Source organism: Phoxinus phoxinus, assembly GCF_949152265.1.
Source record: "Phoxinus phoxinus genome assembly, chromosome: 4".
Lineage (NCBI taxonomy): Eukaryota > Metazoa > Chordata > Actinopteri > Cypriniformes > Leuciscidae > Phoxinus > Phoxinus phoxinus.
In genome coordinates, this window is record NC_136879.1 from 20,294,674 (window position 1) to 20,318,050 (window position 23,377).

Sequence of the window (23,377 nt, forward strand, 5' to 3'; positions counted from 1 at the left end):
AAAATAGGAAGTGAACAAAGGATTACAGGCGTACACTCAGCCAAATATAGCGGCAAGGAAGCTCTGAAATATTTAGCGCACGTTCGTCTGCTGATGAATTTAGGCACTGTTTGAGGACACGACATTAAGTAAGTGAAAATATTTAATTTTGTACCTACATATAGACTATTTAAATATCATAATATATAAGGCAAATGTTGCACTGTGCTCCATAAACAGTGAAATTAAACAAGGTTCAAAAATGAAAACAATGTGATTCCAAAACAATTCTGATTGTTAGTAATGGCACTAGCTGTAAATGATGACAACATGTACTGTATTCCCAGGTGCTGAACTTTGATGCAGAGATGGTTTTCTGTAGCTGTTTATTGTCACTCTTTCTCTGGCTCAGAGGTTAGTAGAATGAAAATGGTTATCATGTATGACAACTGTTTTAATGTTGTAAATATGTGTTGTCCTGTTTTAGTGAATTTTACTCAATACATGACTTTAATTCTCTGTTAATTTTCTCAGATCTTAGGCCATGAAGTATTAAAAATAAAGTAAAATGAGTCATTCTTCAGACATAGGAATTATTGTCTACTTACAGTCATCTATGGGAAATAAACTATTAGGTGTACCAAGATGAGTGTCTAGGGGAGGAAAATAATTTAGACTCAAACTAAGACGAAACTATCATTGCAAAAAAAAGAAGAAGAAAAAAGAAAAAGGAAACCTGTGCAAATGTTACATGATGTGCTGTCACTTAAATAAACATAAATCTTATATAAAATATTTTAATTGGTCACTAAATTGTCATACGAAAAATTATGTAATATAATTCCTTTTACTGAATCATTCTTCTTTCAGTGTCACCTGCTAATGTTGACGGATGGAACAATGATGTGCCTGCATCTGTGGTGGGTTTGTCTGGGTCATGTGTGGAGATTCCCTGTACGTTCAGCTACCCAGCAAATGGAAAGACATACACAAGATTTACAGGAGTCTGGTACACAGAGAATTATGAGTCAACAGTATTCCATACAGATACCTCAAAAATCAGTGAGGCATTCAGAGGACGCACTAGCCTCACTGGGGATTTGCACCTAAACACATGTTCTTTGAAAATCATCTCTCTGCGTGACAGTGACATTGGGCCATTCATGTTCCGGATTGAGATTGAAAATTTGAACAAGTTCACCTATGCGGCGAAAAAAGTTTCTATAACAGTGAAAGGTAAGAGAAATTTGTTCAATAATGGTTGTGTTCAATCACGGTACTGAATTAAGTTACACAATTTAAGTGTTGTCCTGAGATTAAACAGATTAAAGAGCAAAATAACTATAAAGAACAATAATAAAGAATCAACAACATTTGCAATCAATAACATGTTTTATCCCAGTTTTAAAAAAGTGTAAAAAAATATTTGAAAATAAATAGCCTGTTAAGTCTTTAAATATACAAAATATAACTTTAAATATATTTAAATATATTTTATTATGTGATGTGATGAACACCTAAAGAATACAAAAAATCTAAATGGTTGTTTAAAAAATATGTTCAGAAACAGAAAATAGCACAGTCTGTTTTGTGTACGGGGTTACTGGTGTCATGGCTGCATTATTGCTGTTCCGTTGTCACACTGTGGTTATCTCAGGAACAGACTAAAGACTCAGAATAAAGATGCACTCAAACTTTAATAATACTCTGGAACAAGCTGGCAGGCAGGAAAAACACACATTAATGCAACAGAGACCAGACCAAGCAAGGGTGCATAATAACAAACAGAAACGAGATAATTAATCAGACACGGCTGGGACAAATTAACTAATAATGACAGTAACCATAGAGAAAGGAGTGGCGGGAAACAGAACAAATGAACCGGAACTGGTCAAAAATACAAACAGAAAGTCCACATACAAACTGAAATGTGACATCTGTAAGCGTTATCTGCTGTCAGAGAGTCATTGTGCATTTTTTTTATGCAGACGGCAGTTGTACATATTAATATTTGTGTACTGTACGTACAGTAAGGGAAGTATTGTTAAAATTGCACCTGTAGTAAGTCAGTCTGGTCACTAGGGAATTACTACAACCTTTGAAACATGAAAAACAGTATAGATTAAATAAAATAACATTTTCATTTTAATATTTGTGTACTGTACGTACAGTAAGGGATGTATTGTTAAATTTTCACCTGTAGTAAGTCAGTCTGGTCACTAGGGAATTACTACAACATTTACTGTAACATTAAAAAACACTTAGGTGAATTACAATAATATTGTTGTATCAATATTTGTGTACTGTACGTACATTAAGTGAAGTATTGTTAAAATTGCAAATGTAGTAAGTCAGACTGGTCACTAGGGAATTGCTACAAACTTTGAAACTTGAAAAAAGTGAATTTTAGTAATATTTTAGTATTAATATTTGTGTACTGTACGTACAGTAGGCCTAAGGGAGGTATGGTCAAAATTTCACCTGTAGTAAGTCAGTCTAGTCACTAGGGAATTACTACCTTTGAAACGTGAAAAAACACTAAAGGTGAATTACAGTAATATTTTAGTGTGAATATTTGTGTACTGTACGTACAGTAAGGGAGGTATGGTCAAAATTTCACCTGTAGTAAGTCAGTCTAGTCACTAGGGAATTACTACCTTTGAAACATAAAACAACACTATAGGTGAATTACAGTAATATTTTCATACTAATATTTGTGTACTGTACGTACCGTAAGGGAGGTATTGTCAAAATGTCACATGTAGTAAGTCAGTCAGGTCTCTAGGAACGTACTACAACCTTTGAAACATGAAAAAAAAAATTAATTAGCCTATTGTAATTTGGTTCTATAAATGTATGTCCTGTATTTACAGTAAGGGGGTTATTGGCAAAATATCATATAGTAAGCCAGGGTCGTCACTAGGAACAACTAAAACCTTTGGAACACAAAAAAAACATTAATTATTGGACTTCGGTTTGCACTGTGGGATGAATTAGCAAACGGTCCCTAAAGCAGCCTATGTGAATATGCAGCGAATATGCTTGTTTGAGGTGCACCTTGCCTCGTCTGAAATGTATGCGAGAATAGGCGGCTGCAGTGAGGGGAGGATTGAAAAAAGTGCAGGCAAGACGGGCAGATCTCTCCCGCGGATATCGCGGGATTCACGCTTGTGCACGGTGTTGCTAATAAACTGGATGTAATTTAAGTTCTGTTGCTTTTATAAGAAAATAAATATAATGAACAAGATACTCAAAGTTCTTGTTATTTAATGAAATACCAAAGACGTGTTTATCAATCATTTTTACTTTAACTACATATATTTTATAAATATGTTTTAATAAATATGACAACAATCAAATAACCCAGATCACACTGTCAAAGAGTTTTGGCACTTTTTTCACTCCTCCCCTCCCTGCAGCCACCTACTCTCGCATACATTTCAGGCAAGGCAAGGCGCATCTCAAACAAGCCTAATACATCACGGTTGTTTAAACCAATGAGCATTAAGCTGTGTCGTCAGCAAGTCGTTTCCCATCGTGCTGCAGTCGGTGGAGAGCTACTGCACTCGACTGCAGAATCCGACACGTGCGGCTTGCGCTCGCGAGAGTTTTTTTTTTTTACATACGTCAGCATGACATCAGAGCCAGGCAGACCGCACTCGGACACATTTCTAACCGGCTGATCACCGGTGATCGGTTCTGCGCAGATTATGCTCATCTCAAAAAAGCCTAATATCGAACCTAAAACGTCATGTATCTGTGTCGTTTGCATTGTTTAGCCTACATCAGAGTGTGCATGCCTCTTTGACGTAGCATACTGTACATGCAATTTTGTACATTTTGATGGAAAATGGTTTAAAAAATGCATTTTAAAGATCTAAATCATTCGTAACTCTCCACTGTATGTTGAAGTGCACACGACATCAATTTCTTGCATGCTCATGATTGTGATATATCGTATTACAGTAACGGCACATGTCCATCTGTGTGTCTTCCCCAGATTCACCAGAACAACCTACCGTCTCTGTGAAAGATGAAGTGACATCAGGGGATTCGGTGACTGCTACCTGCACTGTGTTACATTCCTGTCCATCAGACCTTCCTCGTATCAACTGGAGCCACGATGGCAGTCGCTCGAGTCCGTCACAGCCACAAAGTCACGGTCAATGGAAGGTTACATCTTACAACCTTACCTTCACTCCTTCTAGAGAAGACCACAATAAACATCTCAGCTGTTCTGCAGAGTTTAAAGGGAAGACAGGGACCGGCTACAAAATGCTCAAAGTTAAATGTAAGTCTGCTTTAATTGAGTTTAGGATAAATAAATGATCAGGCGCTAATACAAATGTTTGTTTGCTTTTGTTTGCTTTTAATAGTAGTACTGTCAGATCAATTAATCACATCTAACATATGATGTTTTATTAACGAAGTTCGGGAGGAACACGTCGTTCAAATTGCCTGTCCAATCGGTACAAGAGAATGCATATACATACATACATACATACATAGCCGACTCCCATATGTTCCTCAACAGTTTTTCGCATCCCTCCACCACCCAGATTCCTCATGCTTTCCTGGTTACTATCCTAACCAGTGATATGGGGGGGGGGGGGGGTGCACTGGGTTCAGAGCCCTCCCCTCGGACAGCACGCCAAATAAGCATACTTTTTACTCTTTCTGATTATTTTTAAGAGTGTACTTGTGAAATACACATAGGCCTACATACACGCATTTATGTTAGATGTGATAAATCCTGTTTGATCGATTTGACAGCCGTAGTTAATAGTTTTAGGACAATGGTTCTCAAACATTTTGACTATAAAGCCCCCCATCCAACACAATAATCGAAGGCCCCTCAAATTAGATATTTCGTGTGTGGTATTTCTGCTGTAAGTATGACAGTGATGTTTGTTTTCAAACTTTTAAGGTGTAAAAAAAAGAAAAAAGAAAACTGTAAGCATAAGCTTCAATATGCCAAATAATTAACCACAATTCATTTTGTGATTCCAGATGTTTCAAGATCTGCATTTTCCTCAAAATATATATTTTTAAATGTATTTAAAAATGCATGCTAACTTAACACTATAACGCCTAATAGTATAATATTTCATAGTCAAATGTTTACCATTTTCTACTCCTTGATAATACAACTAAGCATTTAAATATAACCTCAATAAGACAATATTGGGAGTTACAGTGACAAATTATATTTGTATGCATTTTATCTAATTAATCTGCTGTTATAAAGTTCTCTTTAATAAACCTTACATGTTATCAGAATTGTATCTTACTTTTTTGGCCATATAAACAAAAGCAAATTGTATATGCACCAAATTGCAAATTTTGGGTCAGATTGTGCCTCTGTATAAAATGAAAAAAAATGGAACAGACAGTTGTTGACATAACATTTTATCAACATTTTATCTCAATCAGATCCTCCATATGATGTAAACGTGGTGACTAAACCCTCAGTGAAGGAGAATGACTCTGCAGAACTGACCTGCTCCAGTAACAGCAACCCTCCTGCAAACAGCTACCAGTGGTTCAGCTTGAATGGGACGTTGCTAGGAATTGGACCCACTCATAAACTGGAGAGAGTGTCTCGGCATACAGAGGCTATTTCCTGTACCGCCATTAACACAGTGGGAAGAAACAGTTCTGGTCAACAGAAAATTAACGTGCTGCGTAAGTACTGAGTATTTTTGACTGGCCCTTTATTGGATTGGAGAGATTACTTTTTTTAACATGAAAAAATTACACACATCAGCTTTGAATTTAACTGTAGATTTGAAAATTATGCTTTCCCCGGAAGCTACACCAGGTATTTTGCCATCTCTTATTTATTATTTAATATACATGTATCAGAGAAACAGGCATAGCAGAATAAGGCTGTAGGTGAGGAGGTCTTCATTCCAGGTTTCTCTATTCCCTCACCCCATCATGCCAGCCATAAATGGTTTCTTTCCCATATGTCTGCTCAGCACACGTTCAACATAATCTTGACTTCACAAAATACATTAGGAAATTATTATAAAAATGAATAAAGAAAAATAATACAAATAAAATAACATTAAACATTTACACCCTGAAAGCATTTTTAATGATTTCAGTCTAAGTGGTATACTTAAAAGTAATGGATTGTAACTCTACAGAAAACATGATATAAAACAGTGCATGGTCATTTGATAGAAAAACTTTCACATTTTGAAAAAAATGAAAATAAAATAATAATATTTCTGGTCTTGTTTGGAGGTTCTTTTGTTATATTTTACAATTACCGTTACAATTTATTGATTAATTTTGTTATTATTGATGATAGACATGATGACTATTAGAAAGTATATACAGTATGGAAGCTCATAAAATCAAGTTTGCCCTTGTTCACAATCACGTCAACTGCATATGAGCCACATTTTGTGTTGATATCTCAAAGCAAACAAAAGTTATGGCATTTGGAACTGTTGTAAACTTTTACTTCTTCTAAGCAAAGACCAGGAGACGTTGGGATAACCTTCAAGCAGAAGTTATCCTTTATTGAGCGTTGCGGCAGTTTCGTCCAACCAAAGCTAATCTAAACAGTATATGCCTGGTATCTTATAGGCATTTTAGGATGAGGGACTTCTGGGGGTGGAGACATTCAAACAAAGCAAACGAAAGTAGGGAGGAGTTGATTCTATCAAGCAGAAACCTGTTTGGCAGGTTATCTGGCTTGCTCAAGAGAAACAGAGCCAATCAGCATAACACTATTGTATTGCTAATCTAATCAGCATAATGCTTCAACGTCTGAGCTAGTGGCTTCAAAAGCCATTTGCAGAACAAAAGGCAAATGGGCTTGGGCTCCGATGGGCTTGGGCAAACGGCTCCGAAAGCCATTTGCAGAACAAAAGGTGAGAGTCTCAATGATCTGACTCATTTACGGTCTTGCAGGAATCTGCTGCTGGAAACTTAAATCATCATTGCAGGAATCTGTTTCTAAAATATTATTCACGGTGACGTTTATGTAAGGAAGCATATCCGAAATAGATTCTTAAAAATTGTTATTCTTTAGAACCATGGTAGCCTCTTTATCAAAAGTAAAAAAAATAAAAAATAAAAAGAACACCTCTGCAAACAAGTTATCTGTGTTTTACTGAACACAATGTAACACTGTAACAGTATCTTAAAGCTGCTGTCCGTAGCTTTTTTTGGTTAAAAATTATCCAAAATAATTTGTGCAAGTACATAACCAGCCAGTGTTCAAAACTGTCTGCTAGCCTTGCTCGATTCAAAAGAGAAAGCTTGTAATAATGTTTTTTAATTCCAGTGGTACTGGTGGATTTCCGTGGGAAATTTGAGCATGTCTTTGAGTCATTACGTCACATCTGTACAAATAAAGAAGGAGTCTCGGCTACGCTATGTTGCGTGTGAGGATGTTGGAGGTAGAGATGTATAGGCTTTTCTCACAGCACTTGATATAATTAAACTTAACAATTTGATGGCGTATCCAGAAGTTCAAACGACAATCACCAGTGACAGCTGGAGATTCATCCATTGTAAAAGGCAAAAGACTTCTGAGTGGCTACAGAAAAAAAAGAGACTGCAACCGGGCCATACGAAAACAAGGATAAATATCGGAAGGGCATTAAATGTAGTCACGCAATGCTTATGTTGTTAACATCAACAATTAAAAAAAAAAGTATAATTTGCACGGTTTTACGTGATATGATAAGCGATCGTTAGATTTAATCAGCGTGATTTACTGCAATGCTTTTTTCCCCTTAGTTGGTCAGCACCAGAACAAAAGTGGATGCTACAGATGGTACTCAACCAGAATGCCTATTACCGCCGCGCCAGCCACCGCGGCAAAACTACCGCGCAAAAAATAATCCAGTCGCATTTCAAAGTCATTCGCAAAATGACCGCCAGGTGGCGCAGAGGGACATTGTGCAAAACAGCAGCTATTGGCAGATTTCGAAATGTAAGCGGGGTTAATGTCAATTAACAGATGAAATAGGCTACTATAGAACATTGTTTAGGACAGAAAAATAGAATCATAATTTAAAAATAGAGACGAGAACAATATAGCCTTTATTTCATAGTGTAGCCTACGCCTAGACGTCGGTGGGCGACATAAGCCTATTGCCCGTTGGGAGCAGCGTGAAAAAAAATAAAAATAATCATAATAATAACAAAAATAACAAACAAAAATAAATTAGGTGCAATGATTATTTGTTTACTATTCTATTGAGGAATGAGACGAATGATGAGCGCTTCTCTGGAGAATAGAGACTGGAGAAACCGGGCATTTCTCAGTGAGTAAATTCATGGCCGAGTGGTAGAACTTACGTATCAATCATGAATTTGTGTTCGGCAGACGCGGCGGCGCGCTCATTTGGATTTATTTTTCTCATAACAGCTAAAATAGCTTAGGCCCTAATAGGCTACTCCGTAGTTTTTTAGTCATACAGATCAGAGTAGAGTCGCCTACATCGTTCAAAACTGTAAACTTTTATTCATATTAGGCTAACGACAAAAGTTTATCTGTCGTCTCTGTCTCCGGGAACTGCGCGTCACAAAAATGAACCGAAAGCCACTTTCCTCCGCTCAGTCACGATAAGAAATCGGCTATGTCTATAGCCTTTAAATGTTTAAATATTTAATAAATGTTATCTGATTAGGTGATCCGTATGAAACCGAGAGGTGCAGAGGATCTACTCAAACATGTTTAGCTATCATGTGAGCGCTTCCCAATGAGGAATGGACAAGGGTGAAAATCTCGCTATAATTAAATGTAGTCTAGGCTAAATCGCCCTGAATTAAATTGTAATAACAGATCAGATCATTTATTTGTCGAAATGTTGCTATATTGTTTCATTTAAGTTCATACTTATTCTATACATGTTATTTAGTTTAGCAGCAGCACGAAGCACTGTGGTTCGGAAATAATTTTAATAATCCACAAATCGCACACCCTGGTTGTAAGGATCCAAAGATCCCCGTGGAATTTAACATTGAGTTGAACATTGTATTCATGACAACAAATGAACATGCGTTTGAACAAATGAACATGCATTTGTATTTAGGTTTGCTTGGAAAAAGCTGGCCCAAGCCGAGGTAGCGTTTTATTTCTTCAATTATTGAAATAATTAAATGTTTAGTATCTTTTATGACAGAAATATTAGCCTACTAGCCTACATGTAGCCTAAATAATTTAATTATTTCATTATCAACACTTTACTAGCCTAATGCTATGTCTAGAATTAAGTGTGAATTGCGACTTCTCTTTGTTTTAAGTCGGTCTCAAACTCAGATAGCCTGTGGGGGGTTGGGGGTTCAGGAGGTGTTAAATGTTCTGTCTTTCATATGGAGAGTGAGTCTGATGAGCAGGCAAAGGCAAAATACTTTTAAAGATCCTGATGTGTCCAAATGTTGGCCCTTAAATTATAAATATTGTAGTTTTATGTATTGTATTTAAAGGGGTTTCACACACACTTTCAGTTGAAGTGTTCAATCCATTTGTTTCAACTGGTTTTGTAGAGTTTTAACATGTTTGAGCAGTGTGTTTGTCAACAATCTGGCATTATCTAAACATGAACTATCGACGAAACGCGTTCTTGCCAACTAAACGAATGCAAGAGCAGCAGATACAGAGCGCTTTTATTCGCGATCTACCTCGTTTTATTGTACGGTGAATTCAACCAGGCATTCTGTTTCTTTGAAGCAAGGCTCAATCATTTGTTACAGTTTTTTTTTCGTGATTTGTATGGATGACACTCAGCGACATACTAGCCTACAGTATTATTAGCTGTATGATGGGTTTTTACCCTGAAATGTTTAATTTCGAGAGAGACCCGGCGCGCGCAGTACAGGGAGACTAAAACTAAAATAAAAGAGATCCAGCGCGAGAGAGAAGCAAAGAAAAACGCATTATCTTAATTTATGTTGCTTTGAACTATTTTCGTTTTGTAGACTAGCCTACTGTTTTAATTGTTTATTTAGCTGCAATTTCTTTGGCAATACAGATTTAAAATGTCGCAAGAATAAGATTCTGTTTCTTAGAAAATAAACTCTAACTCGATGCAACCCTGTTTTAAATAAATAAACTGCCCCGACACTTTATTTAAACCTTGAAATGTCCAGGATCTGTTTTTAAAATTTCTTCCTTTGCTATGGCGGGTATCAATGTCAGTCATCTCAATTTCGTGAATGATTCACAAAACAATAATTTAGCAGATTAAAGACTAGCTTCATCATTTTCATTTTCTGACGCGATCGGCTGATAATCTTCCTTCATCAGTTTTGTCGTCTGTGCAGCGGCTCTACTGGAATGTAGCAAATTGATGTTGTAATGTGCCATTGATAATGAGCTCTTTTCCAAAACGCGATAAACGCCATTTAAAAAAAAAATGAGTTTATCATGTAATTTTGCTGTGTACTGAACCTATTCACTGCTCCATCAACGCGGCATGTCAAAATCGCGATATTTCCTGGTTTAAAATGTACTGCAAGATGCAGTTTCTTTCCAAAACGCGATAAGCGCCAAACCTATTTTTAGCCTAAACGCGATACATCCTCTCGACCAATCAGAATTCGGGCGCGTTCTAAGCAATCAAAATAGGCGGCGATCTGAACAGACGTTTATTTCATTAATTCCTCAAAATGAGTGCTTTAAAGATTACAAATCGCAGACTGGACAAAGATAATCACAAAAAACAACAACAAAAGAAGATTCGCGGGAGGCGCGTTAATACCAACAGTGGGACGTCAACAAAGCTGCTCCCACAGGTTTCTGTCAGGCCGAGAGGCTGTCACCGGACGACCTGATTTTTATTTATTATCTTGATTTTTATTTTATTTATTTATTACTGACTGACTTGCCTATTGAATATCGTTATCATTATTTAATAATTCGTTTTTTCATGCATATGAAGTGGACAAATTGGTCCTATTTGTTACAGGTTTGACACTTTACTAAAAATGACTCTGAATGTATTACTAAATAACTTATTGAATATTGTTATATCATTACTAGGCTATCATGACTTTTTTCAGGTTCGGCACCAAATTACAATTAGCCTAAATTACTAAATAATTTAAATACATTTTTAATATTGTTGTATTTAAGGACTGGTATTTGTATGAGTGTTATGTGCTGGACAATATTAAAATGTGTCATTGGAATTATTTATTTTATTTGTACTATTTATTTTATTTAACTATTTATTATAGTGGGCTTTTATTTATTTCATGCATTTGCACTTGTTTAATTTAAATTAAATTAAAGTATTAAAGACAAACCATAATTTTTTTGGAAACAATTGATGGATTTATAGCGTTTTGAAAAATAAATAAATAAACTTTGAATTTATCATCAACAATATTGTTGTTTGATTTAATAATCATTGTTCAACATGTTCAGACTGAGGCACACAACCATTTTAACAGGATAAATTGAATATTCACAAAATGTGTGGGTCTAGGTAAATAATGTCATTTTCCTGAAAACTATTGAAATGGATTTATAGCGTTTTGGAAAAGAGCTCCTCTTGACTTCAATAAAAAGTTACCTATCTAAGCATCAAGAATGGTAAAACATTTAAGGCTGTCAGCTAAGGCTATGAGATTCGATCTCGCATCGCTTGAATCTCCGTGAAGCTCGTGCTGTTGCGTTGTCCACAGAGCGATCATCGGACCGCTGTTAATATCACGTCTTATGCTCTTGCAAAGCCTCATTGATGTAGCCTAATATTTTTCTATTGCAATGTTTTGTGTTGAAATGTTTTCATTATTTATTAAATGTATTAGCCTACATTTAATTTCAGTCTTGTGATTATATGAATTCGTTTAACTACATGTTTCACTTGAATTGATCTGCTAGTACCACATTTCAATCACTCTCAATGAGCCGCGGCGCGGCGGCAGATTACGCAATAGAGAGAATAAACTGACATTTTTCAAAGTCTGCGATTGTAGCGCCTCTTAGCGGTCAAAGGCAGCAAATACACACCCGCAATTCCGCGGCGGTAAAAGTATTATTCTGGTTGAGTACCATCTGTACTTGTTCAGATTCCATTTTCCGGTGAAAATTCAGTAACACTTTACAATAAGGGTGCACTAGTAAGCATTAATTCATGCTTAACTAATGCACAGATAATACTGAATTAATGTATTACTAATGCTTATCTAAGCTATTCATTAATGATTGCCTCATTAGCAACTAATGAAGAGTCTGTCTGGTTAATATATTAGTTCATATATGAATTGTTATTAATTAAATATGTAATTGTGGATTAATTCCATAATCACTTTTTTTTATTAACTAATAGTGTTCATTAATTTGCTTATTAGTGCACCCTTATTGTAAAGTGTTACCGAAAATTCTTATGTTGGTCATACTTCCAAAAAGTATAATCTGTGATTCTGAATGCCAGTATCTAACAACTCATGTAAAGTTGATAAATCCGCGAATAACTGCAATTGCATTTTTCGAACAGAGATGTTGATGTCAAAGAGGAAAAACTACGGACTGCAGCTTTAAGATTTTTAAGTTAAGTTAAGTTTTTTACACTGTGGTGGGAGGAGTAAGAAACAGATACAGTGGGCGAAGCTGAGGGCAAATGAGTGCCCGGCCATTCTCAGCCCGACGTCGACGGCGTCGATGCATGGGAATCCCTCCTGGACCTGTGAGGACACAGGCGTGCATATGCACGGGGAAAAGAGACGGGGTCTCAGTTATGCTTCCTTAGCCAGTCCCCATGCAGTCGGAGTGGCCGGTTCAGGGTTACCTCTCCGGGGCGCTCTCCCTCTTGTGAAAACAGGGACAAAAAGGCATGGTTTTAGTTGACAGCCTCAACCAACCACAGGGTAAATGATAATAGAAGAAACATCACTTACCTCTATGGTGATCGGGAGGCTGTATCCGTTGTTTCTCAGTCCCAGTCCGGCTTTCCAAGAACTTCCGCTAGCGATAGGGGATGACGTCATCAGCTGGTAGCCAACTACGCTGTCTTAGGTCTGCCTTGCCCACATTCTCCACCAGTGTGGCGGGAGGAGCAAACAACAGACACAGTGGGTGTGGCTTCAGGCATCGGAAAGGCTTTTATTAACAAAAATAAACATAAAATGTTCAAAAAAGGGGAATTAAGATAAAAGTGGGGACAAAAAATAGGGATAAAAGTGTCCAAATAAATGGGGAATCTGGTGTCCTCGCTGTGCTGGGGCACGTAAAGGAAAGGCAGTTTTCAGACAGGATGGACCAGGTAAAAGGTCCTGGCAGCCGCACATGCTCCCCTCTCCGGGTCCGAGGCACGAGGGGCGGCGGCTTCTTTAACGGCTCATCTACCCAGGGCCACGGAGCTGACGGCAAAAGCGTGCCCAGACATTCTCAGCCTGACGGCAGCGACGTGTACACAGGCAAACGGGTCTTGCACAGGCAAACGGGTCCGGCTGCTCTACGTCGTCATGGTATGGGAATCCCTCCCTACTCCCCTCCTGGACCTGTGAGGACACAGCAGCTTGCATATGCACGGGGAAAAGAAACCGGTCTCTCGAGGAGAGGCGCGCTCAGCATTTAACAGCGGCGGTGATGAGGCTTCATTAACTTCAGGTGTGCCTCATCACGCTCCGCCAGTTCTAGTTTCAGCGCTCCTCCTCTCTCTCACAACCCACTCCAGTCAGGAACCTGGCAAAGGGTGGCAATTTAAGGGACAGGGAGGCGCTGATAATATGGGAGAGGCAGCTGTTTAGTCACAACACAATTATAGTTTGTATTGTTATGTTCGTTTTATTTTATTATTATTGAAATGTTGTTGATTAAAAAATGACATTTTTTTCAACATTTTATTTCAATCAGATCCTCCATATAATGTAAACGTGGTGACTAAACCCTCAGTGAAGGAGAATGACTCTGCAGAACTGACCTGCTCCAGTAACAGCAACCCTCCTGCAAACAGCTACCAGTGGTTCAGCTTGAATGGGACGTTGCTAGGAATTGGACCCACTCATAAACTGGAGAGACTGTCTCGGCATACCGAGGCTATTTCCTGTACAGCCATTAACACATTTGGGAGAAACAGTTCTCGTCCAAGGAAACTTAATATATTGTGTAAGTATGTGTGAAGGTTCAACAATCAATTTTTAAATTGGTATTATTAGTGAAAGAAGATTACTGGTTATTATTTAAGAACTATCTATCATCTATCTAATTTAGATCCTCCTGAAATTAAAAACGAATCGTCTTGCCAGTCTGGGATTTTGACAGTCTGTGTCTGTGTTGTGGAGTCCAACCCTCCCAGCGAAGTCAAGTGGTTTGGTCCAGATTTCTCAAAAACCTTATCCAGCTCTAGCATCAAACAAAATAAATCTCTTACCATATTCACAGTACAGAGTTGGCATGGTTTACCCGAGACTGTCCAGTGCTTTGCCAATAACAGTTTGGGAAGCTCTTCTATCACTTTGGAAGCTCCTCAAAATGGTGAGAATTTACATCCAGTCTTTTTAAAGCACTCTATCGTTGTTTTAATGCAGAGGGGGAAAATCATTCAAATATTTGTTTGTTTCTTTTCACAGGCATAATAATATACATTGCTGTTGCATCAGCTATTGTAGTTGTTTTAGTTGGTATTTTGGTGTATGTTGTGAGAAGACACTGGTAAGGGTCTGTGTGTGTGTGTGTGTGTGTGTGTGTGTGTGTCTGTCTCTCTCTACATTAAATGACTCACTCAATCAGTCATGCTTATTCCATATGTTTAGTTCCTCATTTGTCCTCAGACAATTTTAAAATACCTATTTTTCTTGCAGTGGGAATAGAGCTACACGACAGCCTGTAATGAAGAATGAAATGAATGAAAGGAAGACAAGCCCAGAGAGGTCTGATTTAAAAAAAAGGTATTATCAATGTTGAAAACAGTTTTTACTGCTTAATATAGAAACTGTGATGCACTACAATTCAAAATATTATATATAGCCTATAAAAAAAAAGTTTTATTCAGCAAAGATCAAAAGTGACAGTAAAGACATTTATAATGTTACAAAAGTCTTCTGTTTTAAATAAATGCTGTGGTGGCATAGCCATGTCTCGTTTTAAGGATGACTTTAGAGTCATTAGGTCCAAACTCGAGACACGCGGCGTTAACAGATAACGCGTCAAAGTCACCCACACGTTTAACTGATGCCAGGGCGATAAGAAACGTAGTGATCAGAGTGTAATGGTTAAAAGGGATGTGCTTTCAGGGCCTCAAGGACCAAGGAAAGATCCCAGATAGGAACCGATGGGGGCCGCGGGGGATTCACCCTTCTGGCTCCTTTTAGGAAGCGGATGATGAGCTCGTTCCTTCCTATTGCCTGGCCGCGCGCCGACTCAGCGAACGCTGCGATGGCCGCAACATATACTTTGAGCGTGGAGGGGGACCTGCCCATGCCAAACAGCTCTTGAAGGAAGCAAAGCACCCATGAAACTCCACAAGTTTGTGGCTCTAAGCCTTTGTCAGTGCACCATTTAGTAAACACAGACCATTTGGATGCATAAAGCTGCCTGGTAGAGGGGGCTCTAGACTGCGTGATCGTGTGCATGACCCCTTCTGGCAGAGCAACGGGTATCCGTTGATTATCCATGCATGCAGAGACCAGCGCTCTGGATGAGGATGCCAAATCGACCCGCCGGCTTGAGAGAGGAGATCTCTCCTCACCGGGATCAGCCATGGGGGTAAGTCTGACAGCCGCACCAACTCCGAGAACCATGTCTGGTTCTCCCATCGGGGGGCTATGAGGAGCACCGAATGGAGCGTTTCCCTGATTCTCCTGATTACCTGTGGTAACATTGAGAACGGGGGGAACGCCTACAATGGGCATCTGGGACATGTCTGGGCCAGGGCGTCCTCATTCTTCGAAAATAACCTTGGGCAGTGGGCGTTGTCTTTCGACGCAAATAGGTCGACTTTCGCCCTGCCGAAAAGGCGCCACAGTAATTGGACTGACTGCGGGTGCAGGGACCATTCACCCATGGGAACGTTGTCCCTGGACAGTTTGTCCGGGCCATCGTTCAGGCGTCCTGGCACATGCGCGGCTCTGAGTGAGCGCAATGAGTGCTGAGCCCAAACGAGCAGGCGTTCCACACGATCGCAGAGGACTCTGGATCTGACACCGCCCTGGCGGTTCACGTATGACACCACAGGCATTTCGTCCGTGCAAACCAGTACGTGGTGGCCCCGCAGAGATGGGAGGAAGTATTTCAAAGTGTTCTCGACCGCTATCATCTCCAGACAGTTTATGTGGAGGCACTTCTCCGGATCTGACCAGAGGCCAAAGACTGGTCTGCCCTCGAAAAGACCGCCCCCACCCAGGTTGGAGGCGTCCGTCAAGATAACTTTTCTCGGTACGAGACAACTCCCATTGTCACTCCCCGCTGATACCAGTCGGCCGCTATCCAGGGCTGAAGAGCTGAAACGCAGCTCTGAGTCACTCTGATTCACGAGCCGCCGGCGGCCCAGGCTCGGTGAGGCACACGAGCATTCAGCCAGCGTTGCAGAGGGCGCATACGCAGTGGACCCAGCTGGAGCACTGCTGCGGCTGAAGACATGAAGCCCAGCATTCTCTGAAACGTTTTCAGGGAAAAATACTGCCTTTCTGGAAAGACGCGGCCAGACGCTGAACACGGCACCCACTGTGTTGACAAGCGGGCCGCCATAGCCACCGAGTCGAGCTCTATTCCCAGAAAAGAGGTTGACTGACGGTGCAGCAGTGAGCTCTTGGCCCAATTGACCGTGAGACCCAAGCTTTCCAGATGACTGAGTAGCACAGCTCTGTGAGCCATGAGTTCCACCTCTGATTGCACTAAAATCAGCCAATCGTCCAAATAGTTCAGAATTCGCATACCCTGACTTCTCAGGGGAGCGATATCCGCGTCCATTTATTTCGTAAATGTACGGGGTGCTAACGACAGGCCGAACGGTAGGACGGTGTACTGATATACCTGACCGTCGAAGGCGAATCTCAAGAATGGCCTGTGGCGGAGTATGATCTGGATCTGAAAGTACGCGTCTTTCAGATCAAGAGAAATAAACCAGTCCCTCGGGCGAATTTGCGCGAGGCTTTGTCTGGTCGTGAGCATTTTGAACGGTCTCCTCATGAGAGCTTTGTTCAAATGTCTCAGATCTAGTATAGGTCTGAGAGTTCCATCCTTCTTAGGTACGAGAAAATAACAGCTGTAAAAGCCTGACTCGCTCATAGAAGGATGTACCGGCTCTATCGCCCTTTTGCACAGCAGTTTTGCTATTTCTGCGCGAAGTAGGTGTGCTACTTCTGAGTTCATGCTCGTCACGGTCCGGGCTCGAAAGCGCGGGGGACGGCGAGCGAACTGCAGCGCATAGCCCTGCTTTACAACATTCAGCACCCATTCTGACACGCTCGGAATCGCTTCCCATGCTTTCGCACGCATAGCTAGGGGCAGAATGGTCTCCGGGTTCTGATCGCCTCACTGCACGGGGTCGAGAAACTGAGACGGAGAAATCAGCGTGGCGTGCGCGCTCTCGTTGTTTGAATAGGGCGGCTCGCTGACAGCGGCGGCCGGCTGTTTCACATTCAATGACTTGATCGCTTTGGACGGAGAACATTTTGTGGCGCGAACAGCGGGCGCGAACAGCGGGCGCGAACAGCAGGCGCGTAAGCGGGCGCGAACAGCGGGCGCGTAAGCGGCGTTGGGGTTACAGTGTTTTTTAGTAAGCGCTCGTGAGCAGTCACAGAGCTTACGTTTAAAAAACATGGCCGGTAGGATAAAATGGTTTCGCCCCGTGGGATAACTGTGTAACAGAGCGGGCAGTGTGTAGGTGTGGGCACTGGGATGTAGGAACAATTCCTACATCTAACACTCGAGCGGTGCGTGCCCGCTTTATGTGAGTGGGCTCTGTGACAGAGAGAAACACCGGGGGGAACGTGCTTGTGTGTAGGGGTGAACACATTGGTGTGGGCACATTTTCTTCACTTATAACACAGTCGGCGTGAGCCGTATAAACAGACATTACACTATTTTTGAGATTTATCTGGGTCGCCGTGAAAACTTTGCTAAGGGGACTGTCAGAGCGGGTTGCTTTGATGGCGGTCCGGCCGCGGCAGGACTCGCGCATCTCTTCCTCTCTGTGAACGCTAGCAGGATTTTGCAGGCTCGGGCTTCAGCGTGATCTTTGGCCGGGGTCCCCGGGGGGAGGTGGCCTGTGACGGCTGTTCGAGCACGATCTAGGGCGGCCGCCCTGTCGTCGTTGCGAAGATAGCGGAGGCTGGGACGGGCACTGTGTGGAGTTTCGTGCAGGAGGCTGAGCTTGAGAGTGGCCTGCAGAGGAGCTAGCGCGCCGTGGAAGGAACAAGTTCAAGGCCTGTGACGTTTTCTGAACCTCCGAAAACCGGTCCACAATCCCGCTTACCGCTGGGCCAAAGAGACCGGCGTGAGAGAGCGGGGCATTGAGGAACACAGCATGTTCAGATTCGCTCATGTCGGCGAGTGTCAGCCAGAGGTGCCTCTCCGTAACAGTAAGCAAAGCCATGCATCTTCCCATAGCCTGGGCTGCGGACTTAGTGGCGCGGAGGGAAAGGTCCGTCGGGCTGCGCAGATCCGTGACGACGTCCTGAACCAGGCCCTTCGGTGAAGGGGAATGCGAAGCTCGAGGGGAAAGTTCCGGCGAGCGTTCGTATGCGACGGGCTCCGGAGGTCTCTGGGCATGGCGCTTCTTCTTCCGTGGGCCACTGGAGAGAGGCGGAGCGACAGCTTCGGCGTCGAACACGACAAGTCGAGCCCACAGGGTCGACATTGACAGTTCTTTGCAATGGATGCAGCCTCCCGAAGAGAGAGCGAGGGCTGCATGGTCACGGCCCAGGCAGAGAGCGCAGATCACGTGGCGGTCGCTGAGCGTGGCTCTGCACGAGCCACAGGAAAATCGAGGCATTTTGAATCAAACGCCTCGCTCTTTTAGATACCTGAGTCGCGGCGGCAAACTCACGGAGAGATTCTCAATTGAAAAGGATACTTTCTGTCGCCGGATAGCGTAGCAGGCACGGATGGATGAAGGTGGCGAAAACGACCGACTTCCTCAGACGCTTTGATCTCTGAAGGATTATGTGACAGTGAAGACTGGGGTCTTGTTCACAGGAATAAACTACATATTAAAATCAAACATCAACAGTTATTTAAAAACTGAACAGTTATTTTATATTGTAATAATAGTATATTGTAATATTTGTAAAGTGCAGCCTTGGTGAGCAGAAGAGACTCATATATGATAAAATGGAACATACATTTTTTTAAACTTTTGGAATCATTCTATATAATTTGTTCCCTATAACCATTTCAGAACTCTTACCAATGATTTTTTTTAATCTAACATTTTATGCAAAGCAGTAAAGAAGAGAAAGGCTGTTATGAAGATATTTACACAAACTGCCCGGACGGTCATGATTATGAGGTAGGAATTTATATCAGTAAGAAAACACTGTTTCGCAACCAAGAAGTCATTGAGTGCAACAATTCATTAGACATCTATGGGAGTGTTGATTGTGTTGTGATCTGAATCTGTTGTTTGTGTGAAAATCTACTCGACTGAATTGTTTGCACATCAGCTAGCTGTTAGAACTGACAACAACATATTAAATATTCCTGCATGCAGACAATAATATGCAAAAGCTATGACTTAAAAAACAACACTGCATGTGCCTTAACATGTATAATTAAATGGTATTATTTAGTGAACCAAGTCTTTTTTTGTTTAAATGTATGTAACATATTTTGCATCTTTTTAATTAGAATTATGTGGGACCATTGTCATCTGACAGCGCCTTGGAAGATGAATCAGTCTATGGTAACGTTTGACGAAATGGACACAGCTGAGAAAGACCATAAAAGGCAAACAAATCTGTTGACTCATTATGATGATTATGCGATGGAAATGTTCAATACTAAAATGGTCTTGCAACTGAAAAAAACGTGCTATGTGTTAATATCGTATATTCGAAAGCTTTTAATATATGTACTGTAATATAGGCTATGCCAAAATATGTTTATATGCATAATATATAGTTTCAAGTAAGTTTAGATGTCATCAAACTGAAAAATACAAGCAGTAGTAAAATATTTGAAATGCCTGAAAACTAAAATAATACAGTAAGAAAAAGTTAATACTGCTTTAATATATTAATATTCCATAGTATTGGATGGCTTCGATGTTAAACCAATTTCTCATAATGTGCAATCTGCAATAAGCTGACCATGTTATAGATTTGCTTTTATGTTCAATTCTATGCATTGTGATGTTTGTGAAGTAAAATAAGTCATTTTCAAGTGTAGACTGTACTGGAAAAAAAGCACTGTGTGCTTGTGAAATGAGTTTAACAGCAGTTGGCACACATCATGTTCCTCAATTCTACTCCACCTGGCACGGACTATGTAGTTCCCAAATGACCTTCTGTTTTCTAAAAAAAAAAGAAAAAGGTTTCATTTCCTTTTTTTTTTTTATAACAAAAAAAAACGCTTATTAAAACTTTTCTTTGGAAATGAAAGTTAAAAAGTGATTTTTTTTTTGTCTCTTGGGGGATACAAACATTTGAAATATTTAGATCTGGTGACTTTGTTACATTCATTGTTTAGCACACATACAGCATTTGAAAACAACATGACCACCTGTAGTGGGAAATTTACTCACCTTCCGATAAAAGTTGGTATCATGTATTCTCTGGGTCCACAGACTTTTATTTTTTTTGTCTTACTTTGCCTGTGTTCAGTACCAGTGTGTTTAGTTCCAGTTTCCTTGGTTGCCATTGTCATTCATTGTTTCATTGCCTAATTGATTAGAGTCTCACCTGTCCCTCATTACCACTGTGTATTTATACCCTCAGTTAGCTTCTGTACTTTTGCCTTGTCCAAATACCCACACTTGCAGTCTTGGCCACTTGAGAGTGAGTGCACGCGACAGGAAGTAAGTGTGCAAGACTGTGAGTGTCCCATGTCTTAAAATGCCAAAGTGCAGTGTCCTTACTGGACACTAAACCCACACTATCTCGAATTCCGCTTTGGAGCAGTATTCGAGGATAAGTGTATCCCACCACCATGCATTATGTTCAGGAACTTATGTGCCCCCGGAATCGCGAGATGTCAAGGAAAACATTCCACTGTAAATTAAATTAATTAGATGCATATAATTTGATTGTAAAAACATAGTGTTGCACATTTTATTGGTGGCAAGATTTTATTGGAGGCCTATTTTGTACAACATTTGCAACTGTTTTTATAACTTAATTAGAAGCACCACAATTTTTACTTTGTGTTTTCTGTTTGTTACATAGCGACTACTGAACAAATATATGTTGAAGTTTATTTTAAAATGCAAAGTATTGAAAATATAATAAATAAAATCTCTGTAAACACTTTTTGCAAGACTATAAGTGTGCCATCGAGTAATCAAAAGTTCTACACACACTTGCAGTCTTTACACCTACTTGAACACTTGGGCCAAATATGGAAAAACGTCATGCAAGTGGAAGTGGTCAAGTGCAAAGACCGCAAGTGTCTTGTGTTAACGTTGCTACCTGAATATAATCTTTGTTATTTTCTCTGTTTGTTGAAATTTTATGAATTAAATTTTTACGTTTTTCTTTTGTCTGTAAATGTTTGTATCCCCCAGGACACATCACCATTTGGGGATATAAAATAGACTATGTGGTGTATAAATGTATACTTTGTGGCCTGTTTTAGAAAATCAATTCAATACTCTTACATGAAAGTTTATATTCCCTCATTTAGCCATTAATAGTAATTTAGGTAGCAATATTTAATTCAGTTTTAGCTCAACTATACATGGATTTTTCAGACAATTTCTGTCAACACTTTCTAAGGCAGAAGGAAGGGACAGTGTCATGCAGTAGTTTTTCCACCTGTGGTTTTGGCCCCCGTCTAATGAAGCTATGGGCCCTAACACTTAAAAAACAAATATGATGTTTCTATGTACAATAAATAATAAACAATGCATATTTGTTTTTGTTTAAGTATATGGTCTCCAACAAAAAACATGCAAATTTGTATATACAGTGCCCAGAATAAGTGAACACACCCATGCTAAAGTTGACTAAAAAGAGGAATAAAAAAATCTTCTTTTGGAAATTGATCTTAATGCCTTAATTTAAAATAAAAAAAATAGGAAAACTCCAATCTTTAAGGGCATCAATTTTATTTGTGAATGAATAATGTATTGTAATTAAATGTTCTTCCTTAAAAAACAGGGTGTTTTTAATTTAACACTCCTATGTTAAATTCCCATAGAGGCAGGCAGATTTTTATTTTTAAAGGCCAATTATTCCACGGATCCAGGATACTATGCATCATGATAAAGTTCCCTTGGTCTTTGGAATTAAAATAGCCCAACATCATCACATACCCTTCACCATACATAGAAATTGGCATGGTTTTATTTCATTCAAAAAATGCCCAAAAATCAAACCTTCATTGAAGTATAAAGAATAGAAAGTTTGTTCATAACAATTCTAGGGGTGTAAGTAATTGTGGCCAATATGTTTTGGAGAAAAACATTTATTTCATAATGTGATTTTCTGTTCAATTTCAATTATTTTACTTCAATGACAGATTTTTGCAAATTTTCTAACTGAAAGATCAAAAGTATAAACAATGCAGCTTTATTTTTACAGCCATCTTTGATCATATGTACCAAGGGTTCCAAAAATTCAAACCACAACTGTACATCAGGCTTTTTTGCCTCAATTATGCAATTCAATGATAATTGAGAGATGGACAAATAAATGTTCCCCAAAAGCCTGTTGTGTAATATTTGACATTTACATTAACTTGAATAAAATAAAATAATTTAAAAATATGTTAAGTGTCATATAGGTATGAATAATCAAGTAAACTCAATTTGCAATCTTACATTTACTTGCTAAAAAATAATTAAATATTTCACAGCAAAAAAACCAACAACTTAGCAATAAATAAATTTTCTGCTGTTTCATTATGGACTTGTCCTTTTTAGGGTTAAACATTGTCAATTGACCATTCGCAAAGACCCGCCCCCTTTAGTTAATAAATTAACTAGAAGGAAGAGATGATCGGTTCACGAGCAGCTTTAACTGATGCTCTACACCGACAAGCTATGCTTTGTCCGACAAGCAACGCCGCTCTCACGCCACACCATGTTCTCACGCAGTGAACAATATCGTGGAGCAGAGAGGACACTGACAACACACTGAGACAGGACAGACCAGGTTACTTTTGATATGAAACAAAGTCTCAACTTTCAAATTTGGTCATTTTTTCAAGAAATTGAAACAATAAATATCGTTTTGTGGCTCTTTAATGTGTCGGACAGATCGTTGTAGGGCCTCAGTTAAAGCTGCCCGTGAACCGATCATCTCTTCCTTGTAGTTTCTTTAT

At 39.7% G+C, this 23,377-nt stretch overlaps 1 protein-coding gene across 4 annotated transcripts; it reads left to right on the plus strand.

The window, feature by feature from the left end:
- On the plus strand, positions 1-22,108 carry LOC306997292 (myelin-associated glycoprotein-like). 4 transcript variants are annotated; one of them, XM_079610528.1, is made up of 11 exons: positions 1-128; positions 327-393; positions 850-1,215; positions 3,980-4,270; positions 5,413-5,664; positions 13,811-14,062; positions 14,168-14,431; positions 14,527-14,608; positions 14,758-14,844; positions 19,343-19,406; positions 19,745-22,108. In XM_079610528.1, the coding sequence occupies exons 2-11, from the start codon at positions 348-350 to the stop codon at positions 19,808-19,810; spliced, it is 1,770 nt and encodes a 589-aa protein (XP_079466654.1). In that variant the 5' UTR covers positions 1-128; positions 327-347; the 3' UTR covers positions 19,811-22,108. The 4 variants fall into 4 exon arrangements, with proteins under 4 accessions (XP_079466654.1, XP_079466655.1, XP_079466653.1 ...); XM_079610529.1 differs by having other exon boundaries at positions 14,758-14,826; XM_079610527.1 differs by lacking the exons at positions 19,343-19,406; positions 19,745-22,108 and adding an exon at positions 15,190-15,480.
- Positions 22,109-23,377: the final 1,269 nt, after the last annotated feature.

Coding starts and splice junctions, on each gene's coding strand:
- LOC306997292 (XM_079610527.1), top strand. CDS start 348: ATGGTTTTCTGTAGCTGTTTATTGTCACTCTTTCTCTGGCTCAGAG. Junction 5,665..13,810: donor ACAGAAAATTAACGTGCTGC/GTAAGTACTGAG, acceptor TATTTCAATCAG/ATCCTCCATATAATGTAAAC. Junction 14,063..14,167: donor AAGGAAACTTAATATATTGT/GTAAGTATGTGT, acceptor TATCTAATTTAG/ATCCTCCTGAAATTAAAAAC.